This window comes from Panthera pardus, unplaced genomic scaffold (assembly GCF_024362965.1).
Source record: "Panthera pardus isolate Hobbes unplaced genomic scaffold, ASM2436296v1 HiC_scaffold_20, whole genome shotgun sequence".
Lineage (NCBI taxonomy): Eukaryota > Metazoa > Chordata > Mammalia > Carnivora > Felidae > Panthera > Panthera pardus.
Genome location: NW_026526766.1, coordinates 71,559,114 through 71,584,434, shown reverse-complemented (window position 1 = coordinate 71,584,434; position 25,321 = coordinate 71,559,114). Strand labels below are relative to the sequence as shown.

The following is a 25,321-nucleotide window of genomic DNA, read 5'->3' as shown; positions in this document are numbered from 1 at the left end:
AAATAAAAAAAATAATATCCAACAGTTTGTATTAGCCAACCTTTATGAATGCTAACATTTCCAGTCCTTTTTTTTTTTTTTTTTAACGTTTATTTATTTTTGAGACAGACAGAGACACAGCATGAACCGGGGAGGGGCAGAGAGAGAGGGAGACACAGAATCGGAAGCAGGCTCCAGGCTCTGAGCCATCAGCCCAGAGCCTGACGCGGGGCTCGAACTCGCAGACCGCAAGATCGTGACCTGAGCTGAAGTCGGACACTTAACCGACTGAGCCACCCAGGCGCCCCTCCAGTCCTTTTATTATTCCTTAGTACTAGGTAAAAAGTACCTAGAATACCACATGTTTCTTTGAAATTTTAACAGAGGGTTAAGTACATATTTCTTTTTGGTCCCTACAACCTATGGCACATATTTCTGTTCTTAGATGATAAACACTATTGTGTGTTAAATATAATAATGAATTCTAAGACAGGAGGTCGCTAACTGCAGATAACCTCAGCATCTCTGAAAGACATTTATCTGTGGTTGGGCATTTTTGAGGTTTGAAACATAGTTACCTATAATTTAGCTCTGTAATTTCTCCACCCTCCTAAAAATGAATACATGTATGAACCACTTTTATCTGAACACTTTTATCTAAAGTTTACAAAAATATAAATATTTCAGAATTTTAGAACTGTAAAAGGATCCTACTGATAGCTAGTTAAGCTCCTCCCCCAATTTTCCATTTAATGAGGCAACTGAGGCCCTCACTCATAGGTTAAACGACTGACAAGGATAAAACCCTTCCCTCCTTGCCTCTTTGTATATGTCACATTTAGGCTGAGCTCCTGAAAGCACTAGTTTACTTTTGCTACAGAGACTCTGCATCTCTATTATCTACACTATTCTTTTAAAACTATATGATACAAAAGCAGTTACCTTAATCTTTGATTTAAAATGTCATACCATGGGCACCTGGGTGGCTCAGTCAGTTGATTTCGGCTCAGATCATGATCTCACACTTCATGGGTTCAATCAACCCCCATGTTGGGCTCTGCGTGGACAGTGCAGAGTCTGCTTGGGATTCTGTCTCCTCTCTCTCTGCCTTCCCCTTGCTCATGCTTTCTCTCTCTCACTCTCTCTCTCTCAAAAACAAATAAACTTAAATATATATATATATATATATATATATATATATATATATATATACACACACATAAATTAAATGTCATACCCACAAACTTGTGACGTATTGCAACCATTTTATTAATATGAAGCATTGAGATACATCCTTTAACAGGAGTATTGATTCACTACCATGATTGTGTATCGATACCCTGATGCAGTATCATACTTGCTTCAGTCAAATTATGTGTGAATTGCTTTCACTTCCACATGTATAAAACATATATATTTCATTGTTTGAAAGAACAGCACACAGCCATGCACCTCCTCTTTCTGGCTTAAATGCATGTAAATACACTCATGTACACTGGATTTTTCATGGCTCAAAGACTTCATAATACATGAACAACTTTTCAGTACACTATTTCTGCTCCATCTTTTTTTTTCTTTAACTGAAGGGGTGTGGGGAGCAATACTGTGGTACAAAAGACCTTTTTACAAGGTCTCTTCTGGAAAAATGTTTGAGAATAGTTTTAGTCCTATAATGACTGTAATCAAGATCATCCTACAAGGACATGAAGGTAGATTCACTCTCCTGGAGAGTTTCTGATCTTATTAAGAATAGTACGACAGGGGGAAAATAGTATAAACACATTCTGGCAGAAGACTCTCCTAGAGAGATATTTTGAACATATTTCAATCCTAGAATGACTGTAATGAAGATGACATGACAGTTGAAATCATTTTGCTGAAGAAGTTCGTGTCTAAAGACACAGTGTATTTAAATGCTGTTGTAATTTTTTATGTTTTGTGAAAATATGAGAGGCCATGGAAGCAGAAAAAGGTAGCACTAGAACAAAGAATAAGGAAACACTTTTAAAGAATAAACACTTAACACATAAAAATTTTAAATGGTATCTAATAAATTTTCATGTCAAATATTTTAACTAAAGATACAAATTTTAAATGGCAACTAATAAATCTTCATGTCAGATCATTTAACAAAATCCACAAATAGATTATAAAAATTGAACAATCATAAATGTCTTATATATAAAGTTTTAAGGGAAAGTTTAAATTTCTACATTATTCTGTTTAATCAGATATTTGAGGAATTTTAAGTACTGCTGAGGAGCAGTTTTTACAATTCTAAAATAATTCAGCTATGAAAATAATGTCACAATTAAGGTTTGGCACAGTAGCATTCCAGCAATCCTCAGTCATCCACAAACGTTAACCGTCCAGGCCCTTCATTCTTCATCCATCTCCTGTATCGCTTCCATCTAGGGTCATTTGCCAATTTTTTCTTTAGTTCTTCCTCTTGTTCTTGTTTATAAACCTGTAAGTATAAATAACTCTAAATGACTTTACTATCCAAAGGGAAACATGTGTCATTACTTTTACAGCATATTAATATTTTTCAAATATAACTTCAGGTAAAAGTTTCCTGTGAATGTACACAGTCTTCTGAAGACCATGCATCTAAAAATACTAAGCAATTAAGCACCTTAACATTCAGGGTTAAATTAAAAAAATTTGTACAAGAACTTAGTAATTTTTGTCACCGATTTCTGTAACCTGAGAATACATTCGTTTCCTTACTGAAATCATACATCAGCTGAGTTGAAAGGGTGTAAACATTTCCTCTCCACAATTAATATCCAATATTAAAGAATCACACTATTACTTTAATACAATACTCTGAAAATTTAACTGATGACTTTCAGTATTTGTTAATGCTAATGAAGGGAAAAAAATGACCTTTTATATACACTTGTCTCCAAATTGAACTTACATCTACTTTTATCTTCGAAGAGAAGTTTTGGTTTTTCAAAATATTTTACTAAGGTTCCCAAAGAGGGCTAAATAAACCACAAAGGTATAGAACAAAGAAAATCTTCATGGATGTCAGCTGAAGCTAAATGGACAAGTTTTCATAACCAGTTTCATCAAATTGTAGAAAGAAATGATTTTACTACCAAGTTTTAGGAGGTAATGACTAAGATCACCTCATATAATTAACATATGATAATTCAGCCCAGGATAGTACTCCATGGAAAATATAGTTTTGTAAACTGGGCTGCTTACCCTACTTAAAAGAGAAAACTTTTCAAATAATTCAGGAACAAAACAGTATGTTACCTTCCATTTTTATGTTATTTACAAGCAGGCTAACTACATCTACTTGCGAAAACATTCTGGCAATTCATAGTAAGTTAAATATAATTCAGACTGGAACCCTACCTTCAGTAAAATCTATTTAGGACACCACCTATAAAAAGGAATGTTGGGGTGCCTGGGTGGTTCAGTCAGTTGAGCATCTGACTTTGGTTCAGGTCATCATCTCATGGTTCATGAATTCAAGCCCCAGTCTCATGGTTCATGAGTTCGAGCCCTGCATCGGGCTCTCTGCTGTCAGCGCAAAGCCTGCTTTGGATCCTCTGTCTCCCTCTCTCTCTGCCCCTCCTCCGCTCACGTGTGTGTAAGCATATGTTCTCTCTCAAATAAATAAATAAACTTAAAAAAAAAAGGGAATGTTTATGAAACTAAAAAAAACCAAACACACTTCAGATTTCTTAAGAAGGTCTCACTGTATTATTTTTTTGTTTTGTTTTAAGTAAACTCTACCCAATGTGGGACTCAAACTCACAACCCTGAGATCAAGAGTCACACTGGGGCACCGGGGTGGCTCAGTCAGTTAAGCTTCAGACTTCGCCCAGGTCATGATCTCGTGGTTCGTGGGTTCTAGCTCCATGTCAGGCTCTGTGCTGACTGTGCCTCCCTCTCTCTGTGCCCTCCCCCACTTGTGCTCTGTCTCTCAAAAATAAACATTTTAAAAAAATAGGAAGAAAAAGAGCCACATGCTCCACTGCAGTGCCTGGATGGCTCAGTCACTTAAGCGTCTTTGGCTTAACTTTGGCTCAGGTCATGATCTCAGTTTGTGAGTTCAAGCCCCATGGCAGGCTCTGCACTGACAGTGCAGGCATGCTTGGGATTCTCTCTCTCCCTCTTGCTGCCCTCCCTCTTTCGTGCTCGCTTACTCTCATAAATAAATAAATAAATAAATAAATAAATAAATAAATAAGAAGATAAATAAGTAAATAAGTAATAAGTAAAGTTACATGTTCTACCAACTGAGCCAGCCAGGCACCCCATCACTGTGCTTTATTCTTATATTTAATAACATCAATTAATTTTACCCCAAACCTAATATAATATCATTATGATGAGATTACTAGTTCCTCTAGGACTTTAGCTAAGCAGCTGCTCACTTCAAGGTAACTAGTATAGATGACAATTATATAGCATTTATTAAACTGCCCAAAATTTAGAGGCATTTTTTTAAAAATAAAAGTTAACTTTTCATAATATATTTATTATACAGAAGATTCTGTGCTCATTTATTTTGAAATGAAGTTATTTCAACAAAATTTCCATCTCTTATTCCTTCTCTGTTTTGTTTTTTTTTTTAATCTCTGGCTAAGTTTACATGACTGAAAGAAAATTTGGGGAAGAACAAATTTTAATTAGAGCAATTAACAGAAAGTTGTTGTGACACCCTTGCAAACATAAATATTATCCCACTGCAGTTTAACACAACAAATTAGACCCTTCTTAAGATTTTCAGCATGAGTCAATTAAAGTATTTGAAGTTCATCTTTTAAGACAAATTACAGGTTAAAAACCCATTGTCCCACTACCAAATATAGTCACACTTCCAATAAAAACTGGATCTTTATTTATTATTTAAATCTTGGATTTCAGAAATTGGAGTGCATTTCTGTGATCCGTTCTCATACACCAAATTTTAACTTCAAAAGTAAGATAACACTAAAATCCCAGCAGAGAGTACTCACCTCATAATTCTCTTTTATCCAGAGCTCCCGTTTAAGAAAAGTTTCTTTCTGATGATCTTCTAGACTATCAAACTGAGACTTTGACATCTTCATGGATTTACGTATGATATATAGTCTTTCTTCTTCCCCATATTCTTTGCCTTTGATGTTAAAGTTATAGATCCACCGGCAATACCAGACTATATATGAGCACAGGTGAAAAGGTGCTAAGAGAATCTGAAACAGGAGAAGATCCCATATCTGTGGCTTCTGATAGCCTCCCTTTATATCTATTTTACTTTTTATAATGTTTTTTATGATGCTCTCCTCCTTGTCTCGAATTTCCTCTTTGGACTTTTTGTTTCTGCCCTTCTCTTTGGCTTTTCCAAGCAACCCCTGCTGCTTGGCAATCTCCATGGCTTGGATACGGTATTTGGGCACTGTGGCTAGGTAGCTGATTGCCTTGTCGTAGCTGTTCCACCAGCTGAAAAACTGGAATATTTAACAAAGAAAAATGGGTCATTTTTACTACCAAAATGCATCTTGGTGAACACCTTCCCCCCCTCCAAAGCCATTCTGATTAAAAATAGGGATCTCAAGGGGTGCCTGCCTGGCTGGCTTAGTCTGTAGAGCATGCAACTCTTGATCTCGGGGTCATGAGCTTGGCATAGAGCTTAACTTAATTAAAAAAAAAAAAAAATCGGGACCACAATCATCTTTCTCTGTAAGTAAAAGATAAAATTGAATAACACCCACATGTACATGGGATCTCAGGCTAGATAAATCAAGTAAGCCCTGAGCTGGGCCAAAAAGCCATTAATTCAGACAGGAGATAACCAAGATCAGAAGATAAATCCATGGAATCACACCATACCTTTCATTTCACATCTTTATGAAATGACTTTCCCTAGATCACTATTAAAAAATTCTCTCTCTCTCTCTCTTTTTAAGACTGTGAGACTGTGATCTACATTCTGGAGGACGAGTTAACTGGCAAAACTAGCCAGTAAGGAACTTGTTTAAAAAAGAGATCACAGGATATAGACTCAGGCAACTATATTCATTCCCATCTCTTTCCTAAGCCATCTAGACATATCACAGCAATGCTCATTATATTCTGAAGTAAAAGATTCAAATATGTTTGAGCTTGTATTTGACTGGAAAACATCTGGGACACCTGGGTAGTTCAGTTGGTTGAGCATCTGACTTCGGCTCAGGTCATGATCTCTCTCTCTTTCTCTCAAAACTAAATAAACATTAAGCGCACACGCACGCACGCACACACACACACACATGGACTGTGACTGTAAAACATCTAACTTATTTCGTAAATATATACAAAGTGTTTTGTTAATTGTCAGAAAAAGCCCTACTCCTCACTATTCCACACATTTCATTTGCTGTTTTACTGAATGAATATTGCAGTTACACCGATAATATCTTGAAATATTATAGTAGCAATCTATTAGGACTAAGGAAAAGAAATGTTACTAGGATATCACATTATCTAAAACACAAAGGTAAAATTATCCCTGCTTTCCCCTTTGAAGGGAAAATACTTCTGCAAAAGCGGATACATTTAAAATACACGTTAGTTTTCAACAGTATTTCTATCTGTCATACAAAGTGATTCTCATTTCTGGGAATTAAGCTGGAACAGCAGTTTTCAGACTAGCAAATTGCTTCATTCTAATCATTTGACATGTTCTTTTCTTCTAGAGAACATAACAGGTGTGGTTAGTTTAAGAATAGTAGGAAAAACTCACTTAAAGCTGAAGTTAAATTTTTGTGACATTTAGAAGAACATGAAAAGTTACTACAGCTCTTTTAATCTGTTTCAGTAGTTTTCAGCCTAAGCAAGAGTGCCCTTAGCAGGCAGTGGAAATGTGTGGGACATTTTTGGTTGTTATAGTAATGGCAAGCACTTCTGGCATTTTGTGGATAGCCACCAAGACTTACTAGTTCACATTAAGAAGTTCAGGTTTGGGGGCACCTGGGTGGCTCAGCTGGTTAAGGGTCTGACTCTGGATTTCAACCCAGGTCATGATCTCACAGTTCCTGGGTTCGAGCCCCATGTTGGGCTCTCTGCTGACAGTGTGGAGCCTGCTTGCGATTCTCTGTCTCCTGCTCTCTCAAAAATAAATAAATATTTTTTAAAAAATAAAGAAAAAGTTCAGGTTTTCCCTAAATTTAATGAGAAATCATTGAAAAGTCCTACAAAAATAATGATATGATCAGGTTAACATTCACTCTGGCTGTTGGGGGAAATACTCTAAATGGAACAATGAGAAAAAGATCTATTGTTGAGTTTTTTATAGTTAAATAATGACATTCATCATTAATTTCTTGGATTTCCCATTTACAATGATTCCAATGTTATCGATTGGTTGAACAAATGAATTATTTTTCTAGTCTAAAAAAATTAGTCTCAACTGCAAGTAAAATTTTATAAGAATTTATAAGTATAAACTTTATAAGAAGGTACTTCTAGGGGCGCCTGGATGGCTTAGTCAGTTGACTGTTTGACTTTGGCTCAGGTCACGATCTTGCGGTTCATGAGTTTGAGCCCCGCGTCCGGCTCTGTGCTGACAGCTCAGAGCCTGGAGCCTGCTTTGGATTCTGTGTCTCCCTCTCTCTCTGTCCATCCCCTGCTCGCTTGCTCTCTCTCTCTCACAAATAAACATTAAAAAAAAAAAAAAAGGTACTTCTAATTCAGTTTTAATGCCCAGTACCAGGCAATGTGCACTCAAACACATACACGAAGACATGCACCTCCATTAATACCAACCTGAAACACTGAAATAGCACATACACTGACCAAAAGCACAACTCTAACATCCACTTTGGGGGCTAAGCGCCTGCTGTAGTAATGATAGTAATGGCTATAGTACTCTTCTGGGTGATCCAGCATGTAGTCATAATCTTTTCGTGTTTCTTCATCCTGTAAAATAACAAGATACTCAATTTCATAGGACATTTCATTAAATGGACTTAGTTAAGTCAAACAGATAATCTGTTAAGTCAAACAGAATTTTATAATCATGTAAGATTAATCTGAATAAAAGGACTGAAACTATCAAAATGAAAAATTTCCCACCACTCTTCAAAGGCACACATAAATTTGTTTCTAGAACTTTAATATTAGGTATAAAGCATAATAAAAGTAATCTCTCCAAATCTGTAAGTGTTGTTAGTCCTCCTGAAAAAATAAAAACATTTTAATAGCAATTAACCATGATGTTTTAGGCAGCGTTATGGTGCTAATAAGGATGTTGTCACATTCTTTTAACTTCAGAACATGTTGATACCTACTTTCAATAATTATTCATAGGAACAAATGTTTATCTCCATTATAGATATTCGCCATCATTTTCCAGCCTTGTATAGAAAGTTTTCTGTTGAAAGCAATGATTAAGACAACAAAAAGCAGACAAAGCCAGTCTGTGCCTTATAAAACTGAATTATGCTCATCTCCAAGAAACACTGATGCAGTATAATGGTAAAAAGTTTAACTTTGTGACTTCAAGTGAAATCTTTAGCCTCTCTGAGCCTCACTCTTCCTCATCTGTAAAACAGAGATAATATCTACCCTTCTAATTTTACAGGGTTATTTCAAACATCAAGTGATACAACATTATAAAAAACATGTTACAAATACAGAGTATTTTACTATTATATTATCACAGCCCAGTTCATAAATAAGGTAACATATAGATCTTTCTTAATTACACAAACACGTTGAAAAAAAAATCACAGCATTCTGAAATGCTGCTCTGAATGTTCACAAATAAAACATTTCTTAAAACCTCTAATTTTAATCAATTTCAAATAGAGATAAATGCCAATCTCTTACTGAGCTACATAGGTTGAAGAACTCTACACAGGGTTATGATTTGCTTCTTTATCACACAGGAAACCTATTTTGTCTTTCTTTTTTTTTAAAGTAAACTCACGGTGCCTGGGTGGCTCAGTCGATTAAGCATCCGACTTCAGGTCATGATTTCACGGTTGGTGGGTTTGAGCCCCACGTCAGGCTCTGTGCTGACAGCTCAGAGCCTGGAGCCTGCTTCGAATTCTGTGTCTCCCTCTCTCTCTGCCCCTCCCCTTCTCATGCTCTGTCTCTCTCTCAAAAATAAACATTAAAAAAAAAATTAGAGTAAACTCTTCCCCCAATGTGGGGCTCAAACTCATGACCAGAGATCAAAAGTCGCTTGCTCTACCAACTGAGCTAGCCAAGTGCCCCCTATTTTGTCTTATGTCCAAAGAGTGTTAAAGAATAAAACCACAACAAATTCTTTACTCTCTGTAAGGGAGGGAGTACAACAGAAACCATTATGAAAATTAACCATCTTATTTAACCTAGAGGCTGTCTTTCTAGCATGAATTATTTAATATTCATAAAATTGTAAATTCTTAACTAAAGGCATTTCAAAATCCATACCTAGTGCTTTACCACAGATGAAGGCTCTGGGGTCTATTCAGGACCTCCTGACCCTTCCAACATGCAGTTTCTGAGATTTGAAATGAGTTTGCTAATGGCAATATCTCCTCTGTACCCATTAAAATCATTATATGTTTTCTAATAAGAATTGTGTATTTGAGCACATTCTCAGTGACAATTCTCTTAGATTCAGTACGTTCAAACTATTTTTTACCTCTGACTAGAATCTGAAACCAAATAAACTAGTATCTAGTATAATGAAATTTAAATATATTTAAAGTCTACTCTACCACACTATTTGGAGGCCCAGTATGAGAACTGTCTGTTATTTAGAGAGGGCTGAGTTCAGGCTGTTTTTATTTTCAAATTCACTCTTTGAATGTTCTTTTCTGTTAAAAAAAAAAGATTTTCTTGTGGCAATTGGCACATGCCTCAACTGTCAATCCATTATTCTTTCTATAAGGCATTATATTTTATAGCTTCTAACCTAAAAAGGGCAAAACTTTTTAGGTCATACAGATAGCTCTGAAGACTAAAACCCACATATCTTGATGTATCTCATTTTGAGTACTTTAAGGCATCTTTTAAGAATTTTTCCATTCTCCCTCTAGTTTTTGCTTTTTGGACTAATTTTATAGAAATGTTCTGCTTTTGGCCTGAAATCTTTGACTTTTCATTCAGCCTCCCAATCTTGGTAGATGCCTTTTGAAATGTGTTTCTTCAAACACAATTCTTCTTGCTCCAACTTGATTACATGTAGTAGTTTTGAAACTAACTGCCACACTGATCAGATTCCTAAAGAACTCCAGCCAGCATCATTATCTACACAGAGCCCTTTGCCCAGCCTGACTGTACTCCTCCTGGTTAAAGTATACAGCACTGTCTTTGAGTGTGACTGAAATCTGCTATGTGAATGTCATAGGTCCAACAGTTATCCTCTCGTCTTTGTTCTCTTAGTGAAGGTCACAATCCATAGAATGCAGATATCCCTATTCAAACATTTCACCCAGATCTTCTACCACGGTCACCATCTTCTCACTGGTCCCTAAATTTGTGACTTACTTCATTGAGTCCTGAGCTCTTCTAATAGGATGGTCAACTAATGTTCCAGCAACCAGCCACTCCAAAATCTGAACCTTGTGTCTGGCCTCTCTGCTGCAACCAGAGCCTGTGAAGTCTATTCAGAGCCCTCTAATGAGGCCTCAAATTAATTCCTGCAAAAGGTTTCAGGATCAAGTCTGACTTCACGGGATGGTTTTCTTTTCTTTGGGGTCACCATAAATTTATGACCCCGTTTTTGTCACGATTAAAGACAAGAAAGGTTGGCCACCTCCTTGTTATAGGATTTAATCAGCCAGAATCTTTACTCTTAGGTTTATAGCTTTCTCTCCAGATTGAAGAAAATTATCTTAGGCTGAGGTATGCATAATATACCTTGGAAGGTATTCAAGGTTGGCACAAATTGGAGAGTTAGTTTTCAACAGTCTAAGTCAAAATTCTACTCTCTAGTAGCCTACAAAGTTTAGAATCAACCTAGTAAGAATACTAGGTTACCAACGATACCAGGAATACTAGCAAGGATACCTGGAATACTAGCAAAAAAGAAAAGACAAGAGGCTGAGACCCAATTGAAAGCTACAGGTACATACATATTTTAAAACCATTATATTTATTTTTTCTCCCACCATCCTGGAACTCAGTCCTCAATCTCCAGTGATTCCCTGTGGCTAGTAAGTTAAAATTTCTTGACATGCAACAAGGCCCCCATAACTAGTGCACTCTTACCTAGCAACATCTCATCACTTGCCCTCTTTTGCCCATAGCAAACATCAGATAGTAATTTCTGAAATTTGGTGTGTTCTTCCAGTACAGCATGCCCTTTCATACCTATGTCTTTGAACATATAATTCTTTCTACCTCAAATGGCCATCCCTTTCTTCCAACCTCATGAGCTCCTATTAATCCTTTAGGACACTCTTATTACATATGTGACCTATTTATTATAGCACTTATCACATTGTAATCATTCGTTTTTTCTTTTGCTTGAGTGAGAACTTCTGGAAGATAGGTAGGGTGACACATTAATCTCTGTATATCCAAGGCCTACCATAGTGCCTGGCATTCAGTAAGTGTCATTTAAAAAATGAGTAAAATTTTGTAAAGGCTCTCCCTCACTATACACAGGTCTTCATCTCACCAGGAAGGCCGGTGATTATTTCACAAAAACTTGGGCTTAGCAGAAATGACTGCTTGATTTCATAGCTTATGAAAATATGCTACTGTGGCTAAAACAGCTTAAACCTTAAAACAGTTTAATGTCTTACCTTTCAATAAGGTAGTATTTTTTCTTTCAGCAATTTTGTGGATCTTAAGGTCCCAGGGTCAGGAGATTCCAACTTCTTTCCAAAACCAAAACCTTTATACTTGTTTCTTCCTCCTCTCTGTCCTGAGCCTTGACCAGCAGGGCAATAAGCTCCTTGTTTCTAATCTCTACAGGAAAAAATGGTGCTTCTGCTGGTGTCCACTCCACTCCCAATCCTCTTGGGCATATGCAGGAGGACTGGAACAGAACCACCAATATCTAGATCAAAAGTGAACAAGAGGAAACCCACAAGCAAAGAAAGCACTGAATCCTTCCTTCTCTTATGAAAATGATCATTCCCCCCGCCCACCTCCCCAGAGGCAAAAATATATTATGTTCTTGCCCTTGAAGAAATAATGAATTGTTTGGTCTCAATATACATAAATTGCAATAATTTGTATTGCAGCCACTTATACATTAAAATTTTTCTGTTACACAGATAGTAGAAACCATTTTAGGTTGGATGTTAAAGGCCAGGAATCAATAGTATATTAAAAAAACATAGTAATATTTTTGTTCATTCTTAAGAATATATATTAATCCCATTTTAAAAGAAATACACACACACAAATGATCCTTTAAAAAAAATAACATCTGTTCCTACATTTTTATCCAGGCCATTACATCCTACTACAGAGGAAGGAAATTCACTGCTGTCAGTTTCATTTCTCTCCCTGCTTCCTGACCCCAGTCACTATGCCACTGTCTTCCCATGTCTTCTCTTCTTTCCACATGTGACCTCAACAACTTCCACGATTTGCAGTATCACCTACATACTAGTGATACTCGGATTTGCTTTTCCTGTGTCCTCCTGTTTTCAAATATCTCCTAAGCATTTCCTAAATGTAACATAACTATCTCAAAACAAACATGCAAATCTGTCCCTCCGTGTCAGTTAATAGTATAGTATCACCATCTACTTGGTAACCTGAGCTTTTAAAAACCTTGGTTATTTCCAAATCAGGGGCATAATTACACGGGCATTAAGCCTGTGCTCAATTCAAAGGAGGATAAAAAGACAAATAAGATAACGTCCTGGTCTCAAGAACTCTTCCATTTAGAACAATCTAGCAAGAAAAATGCAATTTGATGTGCTAAGGAAGAAAAGACTAACTCTGCCTGAGACCACTGGTAACAGAAACCACAGCAGAGAAGAAGTAAGTACTGGATCTTGAAAAGCAAGTACAGTGTAAAATCTGTTCCAGCCACAGGTAACATCAAGTGTTGAAGTACAGAAGCATCAATGAATTTAATGGATTCAGCGAAGGTTGCACAGTAGGGAAATTTAGGAAGAAAGTATAGTAAATGTGCCCAGGAAGACAGATTTGGATAAGAACCATGGAGAGGACCTTGTATGCCATGCTGAAGTGCTAGAGTAGTATCATCTGTGCTATTCAAAAACAAAATGTTTTAAAGCATGAGAACAATACCACTAAGTAGAAGTGTTTATTTTCGAAAGCTAACTCTGACAATATTGTGCAGAATGGAATGAGGGTGCCTGGCTGGCTCAGTCCGTTAAGCATTAGACTCTTGATTTCAGCTCAGGTCGTGATCTCATGGTTCAAGAGTTCGAGCCCCATATGGGGCTCCATGCTGATGGTGCAGAGCCTGCTTGGGATTTTTTCCCTCTCTCTCTGCCCCTCTCCTACTCATGCACTCTTGCTCTCTCTCAAAATAAATAAGCTTAAAAAAAAAAAAAAAAAGAACAGGATATCAAGTTTAGAGAAGATGCTAGAGAAAATAGTGGAAGATTCCGAAAAAGGAAGAAAAAAATTACTGGAATCTTTTCAATTCTTGGAGCCTCCTGGGATTATCTATTCCTGAAGGAGGGTTGCACCTTTATAGGGACAGAAGTAACATGTAGAAAACTGGAAGTAATGCAGATAATTCTTCTTCACAGAAAGATAAATTGTGTCCAATGGAATACAACTGACTATTGCCTTGTCATACTGGCCAGTTTTACAGGCACTTTAGTGTTCCCTGTTCGTGAATGTGTGGCAATTTTTCTCTTTTGAACTGATTTCAATATCTTAGTGGTTCCTTCATTAATTAATTAAATAAAATCTGACAATGTTCATTTTGTGTTTATATGAGTCATAATTACATCCTCTTTTAAAACGTATGCTTTAACAAACATAACAAGATTGACTTCTCAAATGTTTAATTTTGGGTAACTATGCTACAAAATGAGACACAACTGAAAATATGAACCTAGAGAACACAGATTTTAGAGTTGTCACAGATGTAGTTGAGTTTCACCAGGAATAGATTAGAAAACAAAAAGAAAAAAGAGTACCCAAAGGATAGAACTCTAAGGAAAAGCAATGCTTAAGGTGCTGGCAGAAGAAAAGATTATAAAGACTGAAAAGAAATGACTAGAAAGACAGGTGAAAAGGGTGAGAATAACACTGAGGGTGTTTAGGGAGAACAGCTTAAAGAACTATATGATCAGCAACATCAAATGCCACAGATCACACCAGGAGGGAGAAAGGAAGAGCAGCTCTCAGATCTGACACCTAGAGCACCACTGTTCACCTGAAGAACAATTCCAGTATGTGTGCTGATACACGTCAGTCTACGGCAGCTGGAAGGAAAAGGAGATGAGGAAGTAAAGATAGCCAACAGTGAAAAAAGAAGAAAGATGTGACAGTAGCTTTGAAAGAAGCAAAATTAAGTGAAAGGAATGTGAAATGAACCAACTAAGAGATTTTCAAGTTACCAAAGAAGAATGACAAAATTCCAGAAAATGGTGGAAATGAATTCAGTCAAAAACCTCCCCGTCTTCCCTAACCCATTCTCAATATTCTCAGAATTTTCTTCCTGAGAGAAACATCAGGTTGTGTTATTTCTCCTCTTTAAAACCTCTGGTAACTATTCGATACATAAAGTTCGAATTCCTGAACATGGAATAAAGGGTTGTTCATCATCTGATCCCAAACTATGTTCCAGTCTCCTGAAACATCTCCCTACCATATGCCTGACAGGCTTCTAACCTAAAAGTAGTAGATCCTCTAAAATCTGTGAAAAATGCAATAAGGGTCTCTGTGCTGTGAATATCTCAAAATGTTCTTTTTACCCATGATAAATCTGCACAGGCTAAATTAAAATCTCAAGTGCTCAGTTTCTGGCCAGAATTCTATCAACTCAGTAGTTTTTGTGTTAATCAAAAGCTCTGATTGGGTGTTGATAACATCATGTGTCAGGTAGTAACAGAACTAAAATTAAATATATCTGGTATATAGTCAGTCTTGGCCATAAGTAGGGAATAACAGTTGAAATTAAGGGATCAGTAAAAAATAAACACTTATGGACTCACAGCAGAAATCGTGTGTGTGGTGCATAAGGTACCACACCCTTCTTCTGGGCCCATGGGAGAAATCACTATCGAACATGTCCTCCTTCCTTCTCACTAAACCCAGACAAGATCTCAAAACCTTTACAAGTGTTTCAGGGAGTCATAACCAATCAGAGTTGACATGTAAAATGAAAACTATCTGCCATCAAGCTTAATTAAGTTGGCTGTTTATCAGCATCACAACTGTATTCAAAATATACATGTTTTTTATTATTTTTATGAATACCCAATTATTATGAATGATTGATTAATCTGGATAGATGCTAGGAAAGAAAAACAATAATTCTAAGAAGTGCAGTTAATTGTTCCTCAAAACAAAGAGTACTTCAGAGAAATATAATAAAAGTGATCATTGGTGGAGAAAATACTATTATAATACCTTACCAAACTAGATCTCATTCCTGGAATGAGTCTTCCATACTCATGACTCCATGTTTTTGTTGATCAGGTTTTCCGTCTACCAAAGATATCCCTTCACTGTCAACTGTTGGTGACTGTTCTAGATCCAGATCAAAGAGTACATTCTTCTCCAATCCCCAAAGAAGAAATAATTGTGTCCTCTCAGTGCTGCAATATAACCTACACATTTTTTATTATATAACTTAAATAAATAATAACCACACAATAAGTACCTGTCTCCTTGTTATGTTAAAAGATTAAAGGCAAGAACTGTGCCTTCTTCATTGTTACTGTCTCCTCCCTCAGCGCCTCCCTCAGTACCAGTTACAGAAAGGACTGAGTAAGAGAATAAACTAAGGAAGAACAATAAACAGTCACATAAAAGGGTAGGGTGTTCAGAATCCACCCCTTATGCCCAATTCTTCATAAGTGCTAAAGCTCTGCTACACCAATTAGACTGATAGAAAACTAAAGTGTTCTTGTGACTTCCCTGCCAAGACAAGGCTAAAGTAGTAAAAGGCTCTCACTACAGATCCCCTACCTTATCAGATAACCTTCATGCCAAGATCTTTTGGCAATACTGCCAAGATCTTTTCTGTTCTTTTGTGATTTTGCAAAATGGTGTCAAATTCTATTTTCCCATTTTCTAAGTGCATTCTTTCCACCTGTTCCCTCATCTGCTTACTTCTATGCCTTCCGTATTCCATCTACTTCATCTAATTGTTATCTATATTCAAAAAGGGTTAATGTTTTCACTCAAAAAAAACAGAATTTATCCTTAGAAATAGATGTGCATTTTCTCTCATGCGGGAACTTTTCATTCATAGCCATCCAACCTACTTTATCTATACCACTCTTGAAAACTACAGTTAATTTAGGGTAAAATACCAAAGTAGGCTTCACATAACAATGTCACAATGTCAGAAATCCACTTTCAATTTCTATTCAATCCGAATCTATCTCCAAATATGAGTTTTCATTTAACAAACATTCATTATCTGATGTGCCAGACACTGGGCTAGGTTCCATGGATATACATACAAAAAGGCAAGGAGATGGTTTAGTGAAGAAAGGAGGGCTACTCCATATTTACAGTGCAGTGTGATAAGTGCTATATCCACATAAAAAGATTCAATGTTGACACAGCAAGTGAGAGTCCATTTACTTAACTTCCAAAGTCCACAAATTCCCTGAATCCCAGTAGTCGAATACACTAAATACTATTTCATTGTCTTAACTTTGCTTATATGATGAAGCAAATATAACACAGTGTGTAAAATCATAATGGTTTGAAGTCCTGCTGAGAACTGCATTTTTAAGTTATTTGAAAATGTGAACTAAGCATGACTTGATGAAAGCATCTGACCAGTGCCTTCGCCATCCACAATTACCCATCCTTCTTTTTCTGGTTTTCCTCAGTATCTCTGTGCACAGGTAGAATCTGTTGCTAAAATAACAATGACCAAGTGTGATATCTCCTGTCTTACCAACTGTATTTAAATCCTGTTAGTGTACTTATTTTTTTAGCAACCACCATCTTAAAAAGCCTCTCTCTCTCAAAGAGGTATTTATTTGACCAAGACAACTTCAGTCATAAATCCACAAGAATTCACAAATATAAGTTCCCATTTTGGTGATATATTTTATTATCAACATTCAGAGATCCTTGGTTATTACAAGTTTTGATGGAAAACCACTATAAGCTTATAATGAAGATATAATATAGCTTCTTATATCACATATATTAAAAATATTAAGAGACTTGAACAGACTAATAATAAGAGAAATCAAAAGGTTATCAAAAAATTATGGGGGAAGAAAAAAGACTCCTAGCTCCAATGAATTTATAAGTAATCATTTCAGATTTCAAGAAAGGAAAAATTTCTTTTAGATACACTGTTTCAAGATGGAATCTACCTGTGCATTTTACAAAGCAAATATAAAATCAACTTCTTCCATATGTCAGGAATAACTGCACATGGCTATGAAGGAGGACACAGTCTTCCCAAGTCCCTCCCTCTTTCTGGCTGGCTTTGTACATAAGTACACCTCTCACAGGGTTTACTGTTATTCTTTATGGAGAAAGATACAGCGCATACCAAAACTAGCAAACAGAACAGAAGTGGTCCCAGGTAGGCATCTGCTACCTCCATGAGATGATATGTGGAATTCTAGATAGGCTTCTGCATCTCCTTATTCCAGAGCCACTGGAACCTACCAACTCCTCCCACTATTCTATCTGATCTGCTCTTAGCAAAGGCCATGTGAACCTCTTATCCCTCACAAGCCCTGACTCCAGCCTGCAGATATAACTCAAGTAGTAGTTACATCCCCATTGCCTCAAAGGGATAATTTGAAGGCTGAAGCTATCCAAATTGGATGACCCCAGTTCACTAGATCTTTGCATTACCCAGAAATGAATTCTCTGGCCGCTTACTCACAGTTTTTCATTATGACAGAAATAAAACCTGACCACCCTGTTTGTTTTTAATAACTTCCACATACAGCAAATCAAAGTCCTTTTCTTTATTCCAGGAGAGGGAATCTGTAATGAAGTTTGAAAAAGAAAGGTTTCTGGAAGTGTTCCACTTAGAAGTCCATCTCTATAACTGTAAAACTGTTTTCATAGAGCTGAGCTAGGTCTGATTTTCAGGGTCCAAACCATCCCTAGACATCCCTTTCCTCTGACAGTAACTCTGAGTGGGGCTGGGGAAACTACTGCACATTCTCTCACTCCCTCCTCCATCAGCACAACTCCAATTGTTTCCTGTTTGGAGACATTTGTAGTACTGCAAACCTCTTGTTGGAATCAAGATTAAAAGTGTTACTTTTGGGGTGCCTGGGTCACTCAGTCAGTTAAGCGTCCAACTCTTGATTTCGGCTCAGGTCACAATCTCATGGTTCATGAGTTCCAGCCCCATGTCAGGTTCCACACTGACAGTGCGGGAGCCTGCTTGGGATTCTCTCTCTCCCTCTTTCTCTCCACCTCTCCCCAACCTGCTCTTTCTCTCTAAATAAATAAATAAACTTGAAAAAAAATTACGTGTTACTTTCTCCAGACATACCAGTTTTTAGCTGCCAAAAAGTGCACAAATTATTTCATTGAGCTTTCATTAGCCAACCAATCAACCCTAAACTTTAGGGGTAAAAACTTTTAGAGGCAACCAATGCAGATCTGCCAAATCAGCTTCCAAATACGTGTCTTCAAGAAAATGGCAAGAATAGTTAAGAATCTTGGGGTTCCTCCCAGCAAGAATTTATCTACCATCTCTCATTCTTGGTTCTCGTTTACTAACATGCTCACCACTCTCATGCCAAACCATCTCCAACCCCAGCAGAAGGCAACAGCTGCCAGTGTTTCTGCTGCCCTCTCTTCTGGAAGTCCTCCATCCCTCCAGTGCTTCCTTATATGCCACCAGGTCCTTCTGCCTGTTTGTCTGGACCACTAGATTTCCTCACTGCAGAAAAACACAGATTGGGGCTTTAGATGCTGGGTTGTCCTGGATGGAGAAGTTCTTTCCCATTTTTGGGAAGTCTTTCCTCAATCACTCTATATCCTAAATAATAAGCAACTAAACCCTCTGGTATCTGCACTTTCCCCATGCCCCACTCATTCTTCAGTTAATTGCCAGTAAGAATTACAATCTCAACAATGCTAGTCATAATTCAGCAAACTCCACACACTCATTAATATGACTCCATATTATATAAACTGCTCTGGAAAGCATGAATGAAAAGCCTTTAACTCCTTGTTTCAGTATTTTCAGCTCTGGGAAGCTAATCTATAAAAATAATCCATGGTTAAATTACAGTATACCCAAAGTAGTCATTAAAAGCAGACAACATAGCAACATGGAAAACTTTGACTCCAAAAAAAAAAAAAAAAAAAGGAGAGGGGCGCCTGGGTGACTCAGTCAGTTGATCACTCCACTCTTGATTTTGGCTCAGGTCATGATCACAGGGTTGCAGGGCAGCTCAGAGCTGAGTGTGTGTGGAGCCTGCTTGAGATTCTTTCTCTCTCTCTCCCCCTCTACCCCACCCCCACCCACCGCAAACACACTCGTGATCTTCCTCTCAAATTAAAAAAAAAATATATATATATATACATATAAATACATATATACATATATAAATATATATACATACATATATATATATATATATATATATTTTTTTTTTTTTTTTTTTTTTTAAGGCTGGAAAGAAGTACCTTACAATTGCTGTAAATTGCTGGTACATTTGCATGATGGGGCCCTTGAAGCAGTTACACTTCCATCCAATAGGAGTTACACTTGTGATTCCTTATATGGTTTGATTTTTGCAGTAGGAGAAGAGAACAGGATCAGGCTAAATCTCCCCATCCCCAAAGGACTCCATAAAGCCTTTGTCAAATGACTACACACATATTCACAAACTTTTCCTGTCAAAAATTCTCAGAGTCTTGAATCCCAAGTCATTAAGCACCTATTTACAGGTCCTATACAGTGGATTTCTCACACTTATTCAATCCTCCTAATAACCCTCTGAGGAGGTATCACGGCTTTAATTTTGCATATGAAGAAACAGCTACTGTGACATATTGAGTCACTATCCAAGGTCATACTTGGGGTGTAGGAGCCAAGAGTCAAATATCCGGTCTTCTGACTGCTTGTTCATTGTTTTGTTTTTCTAGATCCGTAAACCCACGCTAAATGGCACATTTAATACCATGCCCAGAAATCAAGTTTCTGTCATGTCAAATTGGCGCCATCACAGTCATTCAATATTGGAGACCTTTCCTGTGTTCTATCACAGATCCTGGTAATAACAACTACCTTGCTTTACAAGTGTGAGCTACACGTTTTTAAAGCGCTTTCACTAAATCCTTAGATGCCCAAAGCTTTGCAAAACTGTAACAAAAAAGGAGAGGGCTGTCCCCCAAGGCCCGAGGGGGCTCCCATCTTTGTCAATGAGCCGTATGGGTTCTTTCGCGGGCCACGTAGGAAATCGCGAACATCCTAGATAGGAGTCGTGGCGGTGGCCGCGCCCGGAGTCGGGGTCACCGAGAACCCTGCTCCGCAGGCCAGGAGTCTTCGCAACCCATCTGGTCCCCCAGACCTCACCTTAAGAGTCTCGTAGGCGGTCGCCACCAACAGGAAGGCCTCTTCGGCGCTCTGCGGCGTCAGTCCCGGGCCCTCATCGCCAGGCTCAGGCCGGTAGCGGTCGGGGTGGTAGCGCCGGGCCAGCTGGCGGTAGGCCCGCGCTATCTCCGCCTTGCCTGCCGTGCGGCTCACGCCCAGCACCTCGTAGCAGTCGCGCGTGCCGCAGTAGAGCCCCTCCACCAGGGCCCCCGCGGGCCGCACCAGCATTAGCACCAGCAGCAGGGGCGGTAGCAGCACCAACCAGCGCCGGCCGGCAGCCCCGGCTCCCCGGCGCGGAGCGAGCGGAGCCGCCATCCCGGCCTCGGCCGCTGCTCCACCACCCCAGCACCTCTGCCGCACACCGCCGTGCGCCGGGCTCCGCCTCCCCGACCTAACTCCACATCAGCAGGCACCGCCTCCGCGCAGGCGCACTGGGCACTGCTGCGACAAGCACTCGTTTCGCGACCGTTGCTACGGGAGACGGACGCCTCATCCGCCGGGCCGCTTCCGGTATGCAGCTGTCTGCTTTCCTAGCCTCAGCTGCTGGAGGATTTGTTGTTAGACTTAAAGGATGTCTCAGTGTCGCACGTAACCAGTGTGTGCAGAGCGCTTTACGTAATGTCCACGGTACCCTTCACACGCGATCTTTTCTACAGCCTTACTTCAGCTGCGTCAGTTGGTAGTCTGGCTCTCTTACCGTCTGGTTATCGCCATGAAGATGTGTGCACAGGGTTTTAAAGCGAGTCCCGAGCCCCAGACGCCTTCCTTTCACTAGTCCCGTGCTGTCTTTCCCAAAGGAAGATGAACTTAGAGATTCTAGTCACTCTCTGCCTGCTGGGGACCCTTAAAGTGTTTCTCAGCCTCCACACTGGTAACATTTTGGACAAGATAAGTGTTTGCCAAGTAAAGGGCTGGCCTATGCATTGTAAAATGGTTAGCAGCCCTGACCTCTACACGCTAGTAGTACCACCTATCTGAGCGTGACAGTCAAAAATGTCTCCAGATATTGCCAAATGTGTTCTGGGTGTAGAAAAACAATACAGGCGGCTCACTTAAATTTGAATCTCTGACACAACAAATAATTTCTTAGTGTAATTGTATCCCAAATATTTCATGGGACTATACAACAATATGAAGAACTTTGCCTCAAAAAATGTGTTTCTATCATTCGCTTAGTACATATTTATTGAGTCTCCAATAGGAGCTAGGCACTGTTGGAGGCTCTGGGGACATAGTGGTGAGTAAGGTAGACAAAAGTTCTTGATCTCAGGGAACATATATTCTGGTGGAGGATGACAGACAATAAACAAGAAAATAAGTAAACTTTAAGATATAATAATTTCCTTTAAGAAAATGAAACAAAGATACACATATATGTATGATATATAGCATACATACATAGAGAGAAGAGAGAGAGAGAATTAATGAAACACATAGGAGAGTCACCTAAGCTGAAATTATTAGAGCCAGGGTCAATTGTTAGGGTCAATTCCAGGACATCTAAACTGACTTTGAAGGACAAATGGAGGATGACTTGAGGAATGGGAGTTAGGGAGTTTTGGGATAAGGGAGTTGTGAAGGAAGTACCAAGAAGGGGAAAGAGGCAGGCAAGAAGAGAACATGAAGCTTTTCAAGAAATAAAATATAGTCCATAGGACTGGGATGGGAATGAAGAGTGAAAGGGATGAAACCAGAAGCAGCCAGATTGTGAGGGGACATTTTATTCCATGTCGAAGAAGTTACTTTTTATCCTAAGAGCAATGGAGAACCAGAGTGGAATTTTAAGTAGTAAAATGACACCTTCAAATTTGCACTTCAGAAAAATTACTCTGCTGAGAAAATAAGTTGGGAGATGTCAGGACGACCATTATGAGACAGTTTTAAGAGTCCAAGTAAGAGATGCTACAGGCCCATTTCAAGGTAGTACACTGAGAATAGAGAAAGCATAGTGAAAAGTTGAGGCACTTTCGTGAAACAAAATGGGCAGTTTAGGATCATTGGTTCTGGAGAAGGTAAGGAGAGGAATAAGTCATGATAATGCCCACATTTCTGGATTGGACAGCCAGGTGCCATCTCTAAAATAAGGAACACAGAAGGAAAGTGGGTTTATGGTGTAAGATGATGCATCCATTTGGGACATACTGTGTTTGAAATTCCATCCATGTCCACATCAGAGCATGGCACGTCCATATTTGAAACATTTGATGATTCTCATTGAACCTCACATCCCATGAGGCTCTCAGATATGCAGATTTCCCAGTCCACTTCCTCCATGCAAGCTCTTCTTATAGAAGCTCATTGCCACCTGTTCAGGCTCTCCTTCCCAACTGGAAGAACTTGCTGTTCTACCTTGAATTAAAGGAAATTTTCTACATTACAAATGTGATAGTGTTACTCTCACTCGACTTTGCCCTCAGATTAGAGTTCAAATACTTTAGCAGGCTCTCAAGATTCTGTGACAATCTAGGGCCTCATACACTCTGCTTTTGCTCACACTGGTCTGTCTGTGTAAAATATCATCCCTCCCCTGCTGCAGTCCCCTCCAACCCCCTATATCCTGCAGGATTTAGAGATGGTTTTCTTCTATTTGAACTCTCCCCTTGTCGTGTCATAGTCCCACAGCTGATTTGGAGCTTTGTACTCAAGATCAAACTAGCAGAGGAAAAGCTCACTTCAGAGCAGACAGAACTGTGGTGGATATTAATTTAGTGCCTCTGAGTTGCAATCTCACAATTCCTTGCCCTGGGGAACAGGACTCTGCAGACTGCATTTCCCCCATGGCCACCTGACTGTTAAACTCTACCTACAGAGGGTGCTGGGGCACACTGCAAGGCTGGAAAAGGAAAAGAGCATTGCATTTTTTTTCTCAAACAGATCAATATGCAAAATTCCCTGTTCAGCACCACTTTCTTTGCCACCATGTTGGTGATGGCTCCTACTATGGGTTGATTCATGTCTCCCCCCAAAAGACATGTTCAAGTCCTAACCTCTTGTACCTGTGAATGTGAACTTTTTGTTGGAAACAGAGGCTTTGCAGATGTAATTAGTTAAAATAGAGTCATGTTGGAGGCACCTGGGTGGCAGTTAAGTCAGTTAAGCATCTGACTTGACTTTGGCTCAGGTCATGATCTCATGGCCATGGGATGGAGTCCAGAGGCTGACTCTGTGCTGATAACACAGAGCCTGCTTGGGATTCTCTCTCTCTCTCTTTCTCTCTCTGTCCCTCCACCTCACGTGCTTTCCCTGTCTCTCTTTAAATAAACTTTTTTTAAAAAATGAAAAAAAGAAAATGAAGTCATGCTGGATACAAGTGGGTTCTAATCCAACAACTCTTGTCCCCTTAATAAGAAAGCAGCCAGACACACAGGGAAAATGACCATGTGAAGACAGAGGCGGAGATTGGAGTTACGCTACCCCAACCCAGGGAATGCCAAGGATTGTCAGCAGCTGCCAGAAACTAGGAGAGAGGCATGGAAAGGTTTGCTCTCAGAGGCCCCAGGAGGAACCAACTCTGCCAACAGCTTGATTTCAGAATTATAACCTCAAGAACTGTGAGAGAGTAAGGGTCTGTAGTTTTAAGCCAGCCAGCTCATGGTGATTTGTTACAGCAGTCCTAGGAAATGGATAAATCTCCAGTCAGGGTCTTAGTCACCACACGGGCGGCAGCTGTTAGCTTTCAGCAGTTTCTTCGCCACAGCAGCAGGCAGCCTGCTTCGGTGATAACCACACTCTCTCCTCAGAGCCAAAGGAATTACAGTAATATATAATAAATGCATGCTTAATGGATGATGAAAAGTTCTGGAACTAGATCATGGTGATGGCTGCACAAAATGGCTAAGATGGTAAATTTTATTAAAAAGAAATAGTAAATACGGGGTGCCTGGGTGGCTCAGCCGGTTAAGCAACCGACTTCAGCTCAGGTCATGATCTCATGTTTCATGAGTTCAAGCCCCACGTCAGGCTCTGTGCTGACAGTTCAGTAGGCCTGGAGTCTGCTTCAGATTCTGTCTCCCTCTGTTTCTGCTCCTCCCCCACTCACACTCTGTCTCTGTCTCTCAAAAATAAACATAAAGAAAGAAAGAAAGAAAGAGTAAATGCAAAGGGTAACAGCTACCCCTGAGGCTAAGGGGAAAAGGAAACAAGGAACTCAGAAACTCAGAGGAGTGTCTTGCCCCACATCTGAGATTAATTCTTTTTATTGAGGTAAAATACACATAAAATTTACCATCTGGACCATTTTTAAAATGTACAGTTCAGGGGCACCTGGCTGGCTCAGTCAGAAGAGCGTGCGACTCTTGATCTCAGGGCCATGAGTTTGAACACCACGTTGAATGTAGAGATTACTTAAAATGAATTAATTAAATTAAAAAATAAAATTAAAATAGGGCACCTGGGTGGCTCAGTTGGTTAAGCATCCGACTTTGGCTCATGTCATGATCTCACATTCGTGGGTTCAAGCCCGGCGTCAGGCTCTGCACTGACAGCACAGAGCCTGCTTTGGATCCTCTGTCTCCATCTCTCTCTCTCTCTCTCTGTGCCTCCCCTGCTTGCTTACCTGCTCTCTCTTTATTTCAAAAATAAATAAACATTTTAAAATAAATAAATAAATAAAATGTACAATTCAATGGCATTAAGTACCTTAACAGTGGCCGACAGCCATTTCCATGATCTAGTTCCAGAACTTTTCATCACCCCCAAAAG

General features: G+C 39.0%; 1 protein-coding gene and 1 long non-coding RNA gene across 2 annotated transcripts in view; one reads left to right on the top strand and one right to left on the bottom strand.

Annotated features, from left to right (window-relative positions):
- LOC128778629 (uncharacterized) overlaps window positions 1-25,321 on the top strand; it is a 54,760-nt gene that overhangs the window by 8,560 nt on the left and 20,879 nt on the right. The gene's annotated exons all lie outside the window — the stretch shown is intronic.
- Window positions 1,225-21,011, bottom strand: DNAJC25 (DnaJ heat shock protein family (Hsp40) member C25). The gene is made up of 4 exons (XM_019454206.2): window positions 20,603-21,011; window positions 7,732-7,884; window positions 4,965-5,435; window positions 1,225-2,446 (listed from the first exon to the last, which is right to left on the bottom strand). Exons 1-4 carry the CDS (start codon window positions 20,933-20,935, stop codon window positions 2,324-2,326), a joined length of 1,080 nt encoding a protein of 359 aa, XP_019309751.2. The 5' UTR covers window positions 20,936-21,011; the 3' UTR covers window positions 1,225-2,323.